Here is a 10,438-nt window from a genome sequence, read left to right as displayed (position 1 = left end):
TAATGGTAGCAGCATCTATCCTCGAACCCGGTATTCTCGTTTTAAAAAGCGAGATAAAAACACTCCTGAATTAGCTTTATCGTGAGCTAAAGCAGTTGTACGTGACCCATGACGTAACCAATGTGGCGACCGTACGCCAAAGTCAGCAGTTTATTGACGCGGACGAAGCGGTTTCTCACGTCATAGTAAATTGATCTGAAAGTTATAACTGACTTATGACGTAATTGTTTAGAAAAATAGCGGAAAATATCTTGAAAACAAAAACAACTGGTCAAAATATTACTGGGGTAGATGGAGCTTCAATATGTTTTCGTATTTTCGTTGCTACAATGTTCTCTACCGTTTACAAATACGGTATTAGCAACCATACGGTAATCGTAACTTCTTCGTACAGAGATCATATAAAAATTTGCAATAACGTGTAAACTGCATTGCCAATAAACTCAAAGAGTTATTCCAAACGAACCATTATTACGCGAATGGTCTAACACCGTGTCAGTCCAGAAAAGACAGGGGGGCAATTGGAAGGCAGGCAGGCGTAACGTGACGTCACTTTTCTCGGTTCCGTTCCAAACCAAGCTTGAAAAGAAAGTTTGTTTGCAGACTTCCAGTTCCGAGCATGCAGCTTTTCCATTTACTCTGCGGAAATCAATACAGATTGAAAATTCAAGGATGGTATAAATAAGTACAGGCGCTGGTTCGCGCATTTTCGGTCAGCCACGCTTGGAACAGAGTGGTATTAATAGTATATTTTTATTGCAGGTTTTAATTACATAGTTTTTTTTATTTATATTAGAAAGATTCGTATGCGCTAAACTTCAACGGAATGAAAATAGTTATTTTTCTCGTCGCTTATTTAATTGCAAGTTCTAAAGGTAAGTAGTACATATTCTATTCAATGTGTGTGAGGTCCTGCAGCGCGTGACACCATGGGACCTAAGATTTATGCCAGTATGTGCCCAATAAACCCTATACCGGTTAATATACATATTTTAAAAACACAACCGCCTTTTTTGTTGTAGTAGGGTGGGGAAAGATGGGACACCTTTAGCACATAATATGCAAATGTTCTGATCGTGTTTTGAACAATTAACAACAGTCTATGGGAGTCGTGAGGATACGCTTTTATAATTTTTTTGAATGTAACTACCAAACAGGACGTGAAAATAGAATAAAAATGTGTTCCATCTTCCCCCACCCTGTTTTATTTATCTTTTTGAACACGATAACTAAGGGCAGGTGTTTAAAAATCAACGACAGAATCTAAGCTAAAACAACAAAACTACAGTCGTTTGTACAACGTAGATAAAAAGCTTTTACTTTAAAAAGCAAGCAATGCTTTATCCTCGCGTGGGCAGAAATAAACGACAGTCGTTATAACACGGGTGTTCTGTTTCATACACCTACTGTCAGCTTCACGAGTTGCCAAGTATGTTACCACGCGGGTAATTGTTTATTTAAATGCAACAATTTGTGCATGAATAAATAAAAATCCATTCTGAAAAACAGAATTAAAATTCTGAAAAAATATGATCCTATCAAAGCTAAAATTCATCTCAGCAAATAACACAAGATAAACCTACAGTGTGACGTGCGTAACTTTTTAAACTAAGTTAATTCGTATTAACCTAAATTAAAAAATAAATTCCTTTGTTTTACTTATAGCCGAGGGTTTAAATTTTTGAACTTTTTACCAGGTTTAAAATGTATGCGACCATCTGACGCCAGGTTGATTACGTCATCAGCTGAGATCCCTACGTCATGGTACAACATTCATTGGCACTCAGGGCCCTACATGGCTCTCGACGATGGTAAGACAACTTTTTATTTCTTATATTCTTAAATGAACGTACTATATTATACGTTTTTTCATTCTCAATTATTGTCACACTTGGTATGGTAAACAAACAAAGTTCACAAAACTATATAACCGTAGTCCCGCGACTGTAAAAAGGCGGTATTAATTGTGTAACACACGATCGGGAACTATGAGCTTTTATGTATTCTCGCATGCTAGGGTAAAACAACTTTCGTTATACCACGGGTGTTTTGTTCCATACACCTCGTGCCCGCTTACAAATTTACAACGTATGTAACTTTGAGGGGTTTATTTTAAGTTTTTTATTTTTTATTTTTTTCTAATGTAGGACTCTTAACGTTATTCCTAGTTCTATCGAAAAAATAATAAATATAACTATATGCATACGCATTTAACTTTATATAAACAACGGATATTACGAATTTACAAAGTTATTTCTTACAAATACACCAATATTCAAAATTTACTACTTAAATATAAAAATTCTTTTATCTTTTAAAATTCATTTTCAATTTTGCTGTTTTACGTTTATTTCTGCTGACTCATAGACTCTGAAGAACACGAAGATGCAAGTCACGATCGAGGAGTTAAGTTCACTCGTACTGGAGCGAAAATTTGGTGGCTTAAAGTGCCGCTTCAAAATTCCCATTACATTATCAACCAGAACCAAACCAAGTGAGAATAACATTTTAGGATTTTAAAACCTCGTAACTTTATGGACATGAGTAGATGTGATTTAGGAATAATTGGTTCCGGTGTAGTTGCTTGACATGTAGGTCTAAAGTTCCAAAATCTTCTTTAGCGACTGTTTTCTATCTGATCAAAGAATATCTTTATAACGTTGGTGTGAGAAGAATTCTCTTACACTATGATACTATATATGATTCTTGATATATAGTAAATAAAGAATATCTACAAACTATATAGTAGGGTGGGGTAAGACAGGACAACTTTTGCACGTAACACCCAAATATTCTGATTAGGTTTTAAAAACTGTAAACAACGGTCTATTTGAGTCGTGAAGATAGGGTTTTATAATTCTTGGGAGTCGTGAGAATACGGTTTTATAATGTTTTTTTTATACTATTGAAAGAGACGAAAAAATAGAATAAAAAGGTGTACCATCTTACCCCACCCTATCACATATAACCGTTTTCTTACATCTGTAAAAGAGTGTTGTTAATTGTAAAAACACGATTCGAAAACGTGAGACTTTATATGCTGACTATATCCCACTTAACACATATCTTTATGTAATATATCCACTGTGATGTAGGTATAGGCATTTGTGTAGAAAAGTTTTGCGACGAAACAAACGAAATCTGAATTTTGCAGATTGTTTTGTGCTCACAATAGAGGAGGCTTGCAAGTGAACTGGTACGATAACACTGAAGCGAATCGTGGTGAAGATTGGTGCAAATGGGACATTGAATCTAATCAATCTGACCCCACGTTGTTTCGGATGAAAAACCATGTATTTTCTGACTCGGTGAGACGAGAGTTGATGCGAATCAGACAAATTGATTCGTTGACTGCAGCCATAATATCATACATAACTCTGTACTTGGAAACTTTCAAAGTGGCGCGTTTTCTTTCGTTTGCATCCTACCTTTTCACTTAATATAGTGGTAATAAAGAAATGGATGCAATAGTATCTAGAGATAAGGTTTTGCGAAAAGTCTTTTTATGAAAAAAAATTGCCAAGGGGAAATAACTTATGTTTTAAATAAAGGTCCCGGAGGTCGGCCATCTTTATTTGGACATCACTGGATTGCATTTCGATTATGACGAAAACTCCCATAATGACGTCAGAAACCGTGTTGATGACGCAAGAAAGTGGTGGCGATGGGTGGACCAACCAGCTTCGACAACTTTCGCCGAACTCAGTGATGCGTGCACTTTAGGTAATACATAGAAACACCGTTTAATGAACTAAACGATTGAGTTTCGTAAGTAAAAGACCCTAATTGCCTCGCTACTAACAGGATCAATTTTTGATTGGAGCTTATGCGAGCTATTTACTCTAAAACTTATGCGAAGTAATTGTTCTATAGAGATCCTCCTATTTATGGGTAAAGGTGGCTGTACACAGTATCCGGAATTCGTACGTTTTGTCTGTTTTGTCCGGATTTCGCTATCCCCTTGTGTACAGCCACCTTTAAGCCTACCTATAAGATTTATTCCCATATTACTGGCCGATCACCCGAATAGCGCCGCGATGTTATTAAACTATTTTCTTTCACTTTGTTCATTTTCTTATCTTCGATTTTTAAATAATTTAGGATCTTCGCTATTATTTTCGAAGAAGTAGAAAATAGTGTTATGTTATACCATGAAACTAGCCAAGAACTCAATCCGTAAAAGGACTCACAGTGGTTTTCATATGTTTAAATGTATAACCATATAGCATAAAAACGTCAGAGGGAAATACCCCTATTCCACCGAAGTGTTTTCGCTTTCTGACGTAGTTTAACTTCCGTTTCCTGCACAAAACATCTGCTATTATTTAAATCATCAAAATTCCCAATAACTTTTTAGGTGAATCAGGCTTGCCGGACTTCCTCGAAACGTCAAGTGATGACGTCATCACGGTGAGGGGGGCAAGACGCCGCAGTTCTGGCGCAAACAGATTCATTTCTAAGAGTAAGTGAAAGTGTAACATAATTATTAATTATTTGGTTTTTTAAAAGGAAACTCCTCTAGGTGTACATAATGCTGTGGGGTGAGACGGACAGCTTTTGCTCCTAAACCCATATTTCCTAATCTTGTTTTTATTAAATAACAACGCTGTTATAGAGCGAGGCTATGGGTATATAAATGCTATAAATCCACTTTGTTTACTACCAAATTGAACGAGAAAGAGAATGAAAACATGTCCAATCTTACCCCAACACCCTACTATATAAAGAAGTTCGAGAAACTGGGAGTTTGGACCAAGTCGACTCATTATACTGATCAAAATACTATTATAATAACTTCATTTGTCTCTTTGATTACAACACCAAACATCTAAAATTATATTACTGTGGGGTAAGATGGGACACTTTTAACACAGAATATCCAAATATCCTGACCGTGTTTTAGACAAATATTTTTTATTCTACTCAGAACAACATTTATTTTTTACGATTTAAAACTTGAAAACCCTGATAAACGAAACTTCGGAATAGAATCAATGAACGTTTTTCATACCTATAAGAAGCCGAATAGTCAAAATTACATTTGACCTGGCAACAGAAGTAACATAATAATAAAGTGCTGATTTTGTGACGTCACAGACAAGTTCGCGACGTGCGGACATGGTTGGTTCTTGTTCAAGAAGAAATGTTACCGATTGTTTCGCTACATTGTAACGCGGCGAGGTCGTGCTGTTGGAATCTGCTCGTATTTTAATGGATCTCTGGTAGTGCCAAAGTATGTATGACGTCACTTTATGTTATGGTGTAATTTTAGGTTATGACGTCAGTATAATTTATAACGTCACTTTAGATTATGACGTCACTATAGATCATGACGTTGCTATAGGCAATAAAACCAGTTTAGGTTATAACGTCACTCTAAGTTATGACGTCACTTTAAGTTATGACGTCACTTTAAGTTGTGACGTCCCAAGCGTTGTTATCCTTGCATTGTTTTCAGAACTAGGAAGGAGCATTCGTACATAAGAAGATTATTGCAACATTATGATACCAGGGGTAGATACTGGCTTGGTATGCAAGCATCACGGAGGGGGAATCGTTTCTACGACATCGATGGTTCAGATCTCACTTTCCGTAAATGGGAACGAAAGCGCACGACGTTGTAAGTTTGGTTTACGAAATCGACATCTGTGACGTAACTAACGGGATTGTTTGATTACAGTGACACGGACAGATGTTCATATTATCACCAGGGTAGATGGCACAAGACCAACTGCAACGCGCAGTACAAGGTATTCTGCAAGAAACGTAAGTTGTTTTTTCCTCGTACAATGACGTCATTTTACGTCATCTAATGACGTCGTATATTTTCCACGCAGCTGCGGACGTTAGGCACGTGATGAACTGCGGGAGGATCCAAATACGATCCGTTGACGTAGGTTTTGCGTGCAATTTACCTTGATGACGTAAAGAACGATGACGTAGTTTTAGTAATGACGTATGTTTCAGCAAATCATGCAAAGGGAATATGAGAGTGAAGAAACAAAAGGGAGGGTAGTTAACGGCCTCGAGGCGGCTGAGGGTCAATTTCCATGGCAGGTGTGGCTTTAAAATTTTAAGATCTGTGCTAATAAATATTGAGTATTGACTGTGGCCTCGTCATGACCAATATCCTATTTTACTATTATTTAGCATACTGTATGTTTGGTCCGGCGCCGTCAGTTCTGTTGTTGGACCCTTGCATCATAACCCAGTATGGGCTTCTATGCTCGATACTGAGACCGGCACTGATTGGCGTGGGTCCTTGGACAAAATACTTAACGGACAATGCTGAAACCCAGTTCTGGTAAATAATGGGTGGTACCATTTGGGGTAAAGACCAAAAGTGGCCTAAATCTCAGTTCCCATGCCATGCCATACTGTATGACTTCACCTATGGCAATATAGAATACCGATGGCTTTGAATGAGTTGATAACATGGTGATCTATTTGAATACAGGCAAGCATTCGATTCCGAGTTCCACAACTTGATACAGAAGGAAATCAGATTATCCACAACTGTGGTGGGACACTGATTGATGAGTGTTGGGTCCTTACTGCAGCCCATTGCTTTATAGATAGGTAAAGTCATATTACATCGTCCGGCGCTGTGGCAAAGTATTTGGCGCGCCTGCCTGTAACAAATAGGTAATGAGTTCAAGGCTCGTCGCTGCTACTGTGGTGGGCGTATATGTGTCCTTGAGCAAGACACTTAACGCTAATTGCTCTAACCCAGTGGTCACTAATGGGTTGTCCAAATTATCAGCCATATATAAAAAATCAAAAAATAATCACCCACAAAGTAACATACATGGTTATTAGTATAAGCTAGCACGAGGTGTATGAACACCCGTGTTATAACGATTGTCGTTTTCCGATCCCGCGAGAATAAAGTAAGTTACATTCATTCATTCACATGCAATGATTATAAAGTATAGTTAGAATACCGACAAAACAAGTATCCATATAATATGGACTTCTTAAAGATCTAAAATACCTATTCTGGCCATGTTGTGTTCATCACGTTAAGTTTTGTTCCAGACCTACAGCAACAGCATATATAAATAAACCTCTCAAGTTTTATTATAAATGAAAATATAGTTCTTTATCTGTTTTCGCCTTGTATTATTTCGCGCTGTTTAAAAAACGGGGTTAAATAGATATCTTAAAACTATTAGTGAGACCATACGTAGGGGTGGGGTAAGATGGGATATGTTTTAATTTTTATTTTCTCATCCCATTTTGTAGTATAACAAAGAATAAAAAAGGATATTTACAGACTATAGTCGCAGCGCGCGACTCTAAAAAATCGTTGTTAATTGTTTAAACACAATCAGTAAAAATGGGATTTAGGTCCTAATGGTATCCCATATTACCCCACAGTACTATAATTCATGTTTTCATAAAATTAGATCGAAGAAAAATGTTTTCTCTGTCACAGGGATGCATCAATATTTACCGTCCGCCTTGGAGATTTGAACAACCGTGTCTCGGACGACACAGAGCAAGACTTTGCTATTGAAAGATTGATAATTCACGAAGAATTCAGTCTCTACCCTTCGGCAAGACACGATGTTGCATTGCTTAAGCTTGCAAAAGTAAACGGCCGCTGTGCCAGGTAAATTGTTGATGACGTCCCACATACGTCATCGACTCTGAGGTTAAATTTTATGACGTAGGTACACTGACGCGGTACAACCGGCGTGTCTTCCGGATGAGAGTTTCCCAATCAAGCAAAAAGGAGAACTTTGTCAAGTCAGTGGGTGGGGTGTTACCAATGAGTCACTTGGACAAAGCTGTACGTCACCTTACGTCATAATTACGCTGTGTTATATATGCCAGAGTAGACCAGGACTGGATTTCTAGTAGGCCGTGTTTCAGATAACAATTTAATAATACGTTTTTACGTTTTTAAACACCATTCTCACAACAATACGTTTTTGAACACCATTCTTATGACCACCATTTTTATAAACACCTTTCTCACGACTACTTCAGCCTTTTTTTGGTTTTAATAAATTATAAATAAATTTAGTTTTAATAAAGTTTTCGGAACAGCGTTCCAGTTTATTATGCCAGTGTTTTTTTGCAGCTGCCGCAGCAAACTTGATGTGGGTGACGCTTCCTACAAAGAGCAACAAATATTGCAAGTCGAGATATAACAAGAGAACCGAACTATTTATTGATGATATCATGATATGCGCTGGTTTGAAGGTTAGGTTGCATATAATAGCTTAATACACATTAAACTTTACAATAGTTTAATATAGTAGGACGGGGGAAGACGGAACACATTTAGCCCATAATACCCAGATATTCGGATCGTGTTTTAAACAATTAACAACGGTCTATGGAGGTCACGAAAATACAGTTTTATAATTGTTTGAATGTTATTTGTTTACAACCACAAGGGAGAAAAGGAGTAAAAAGGTGTCCCATCTTCCCCCACCATATACTGTGCATATAATTTCAACTATCCAATAGTAAAACAACTTCAAACGCTTGGGTCTAGCTAGAATATAAACTTCTATTTTTTAGATATCATGCTCTTATGCAGGACTGGATTTCAGATATGTTAATCGGAACACCCGTATAGTTGCGAGGCAATTTAAACACAACCTATTAAAATAATCGATTTGCTTTAATTTTATCAAATTAAAATTTATTAGTTTGGTCCAACAGGGTCACTGTTTTCATTATTTTTATTGTCCCATTCGGTAGTATTTACATATTAATATAACCGTGAACCTTAAAATACTATTGTTAATATTTAAAAACACGAAAACAATATATGGGATATATAGTAGGGTGGGGGAAGATGAGACACCTTTTTATTCCTTTTTCTCGTCCCATTTGGTAGTAAACAAAAAGTGTTCAAAGAATTATAAAACCGTATCCTCGCGACTCACATAGACCGTTGTTAATTGTTTAAAACACTATCAGGGTATTTGGATATTATGTGCTAAAAGTGTCCCATCTTACCCCACCCTACTTAACTATATTTCAACGGTGACCATTTTTCCTCACAATACTATACATAGATTTTGTAAAACCTTTTTTTACCACGTTTTGTTTTTTTTTATGTGTGCAAACTTTTTACAGACTGGAGGTTCAGACGCTTGCACTGGTGATTCAGGCGGACCCTACGTGTGCAGGAACTCAGAGGGAAAATATGCAGTCGTTGGGGTCGTTAGTTTCGGTAAGTTTAGTTTCGGTCAGTTTACAAACATGTGTAAGTGACCATGAATGTACGTTAGCAAAAAAAAATAGTAAATAAAATTTATAATTTTATCTTATTTATCCTCGTGTGGCGGGCCAACGACAGTCGATATAACACGGGTGTTCTGTTTCATATATACCTTTTGCTGGGGTAGATGGGACACCTTTAGCACAGAATATCAACATATCCCGATCGTGTTTTAAACAACAAAGAACGGTCTATAAAAGTCGCAAGGGCATACGGCTTTATAACTATTTGAATTTTATTTGTTTACTACCAAATGTGACAATCGAGAAAATAGAATAAGAGGGTTTTCCATATTCCCTCACAATAAGATAGAATGATAGGGTGTCCCATCTTTCCTCACCTTACATTTACTTTAAACAATTATGCTTATCACAGGTATTGGTTGTGCCCGTGCAAAGTACCCTGGAGTCTACACCAACGTGGCTCACTTTATTCCATGGATAAACTCAAACATTAACGCCAACGGTGGAAAGAGTATTGTGACGTAGACATTACGTAGTATATATGACGTAATTAACTAAGTTTCATGTAATTTAAATTTGTACGTTTATGCTTTCTTTCCGCCCATATATATGCTACTTGTGAATACACCAACTGGGTAGACTTGTATATTACGAGTTTGGTTTTTGACTAAAAACTTGACGCTGCTACCATTGTGGGCGTATGTGTCCTTGGGAAAGACGGCAATTGCTCTAATCCAGTGGTCACTAATGGGTTGTCCAAATTATCAGCCATACTTTAAAAAAATGAAAAAAAACAAAAAAACAATCACCCACAAAGTAACATACATGGTGACTCGTAAGCTAGCACGAGGTGTTAAACCCGTGTGATAACGACTGTCGTTTTCCGGCTACGCGAGGATAAAGTAAGTTACATTCACATTCACTTGGCTTGCGAAATATGAATGAATGACGGTGGTTTTATATCTCGCGTGACGGATAACGTCAAAATATACAACACGGTATGTGGTACGGTGAGGAAGACAGGCACATTTAGTACAGAATATTCAAATATCCCGATCAAGTTTTAAACAATGAACCATTGTCTATGTGAGTCGTAAGGATACGGTTTTACAATTCCTTGAACGCGCTTTGTTTACTGCCAAATGGGATGAGAAAATGGTATGAAAGGTGTTCCATCTTTCCCCAACCTACTATATATATTTTACACAGTTTTACATTTGCCGATTGTGGA

The 10,438-nt window shown here is 37.1% G+C and overlaps 1 protein-coding gene across 1 annotated transcript; it reads left to right on the top strand.

The window, feature by feature from the left end:
* The first annotated feature begins 718 nt into the window (after positions 1-718).
* Positions 719-9,853, top strand: LOC149726944 (uncharacterized). The gene is made up of 17 exons (XM_089889424.1): positions 719-875; positions 1,698-1,811; positions 2,368-2,494; positions 3,155-3,308; positions 3,552-3,723; positions 4,358-4,462; positions 5,098-5,233; positions 5,459-5,620; positions 5,681-5,766; positions 5,838-5,893; positions 5,968-6,057; positions 6,458-6,579; positions 7,439-7,615; positions 7,677-7,795; positions 8,090-8,211; positions 9,100-9,196; positions 9,620-9,853. The coding sequence occupies exons 1-17, from the start codon at positions 827-829 to the stop codon at positions 9,730-9,732; spliced, it is 2,001 nt and encodes a 666-aa protein (XP_089745550.1). The 5' UTR covers positions 719-826; the 3' UTR covers positions 9,733-9,853.
* Positions 9,854-10,438: the final 585 nt, after the last annotated feature.

This window comes from Ciona robusta, chromosome 12 (assembly GCF_009617815.1).
Source record: "Ciona robusta chromosome 12, ASM961781v2".
NCBI lineage: Eukaryota > Metazoa > Chordata > Ascidiacea > Phlebobranchia > Cionidae > Ciona > Ciona robusta.
Note: the sequence above shows the minus strand (reverse complement) of the source record. Positions and strands in the feature narration are given on the sequence as shown.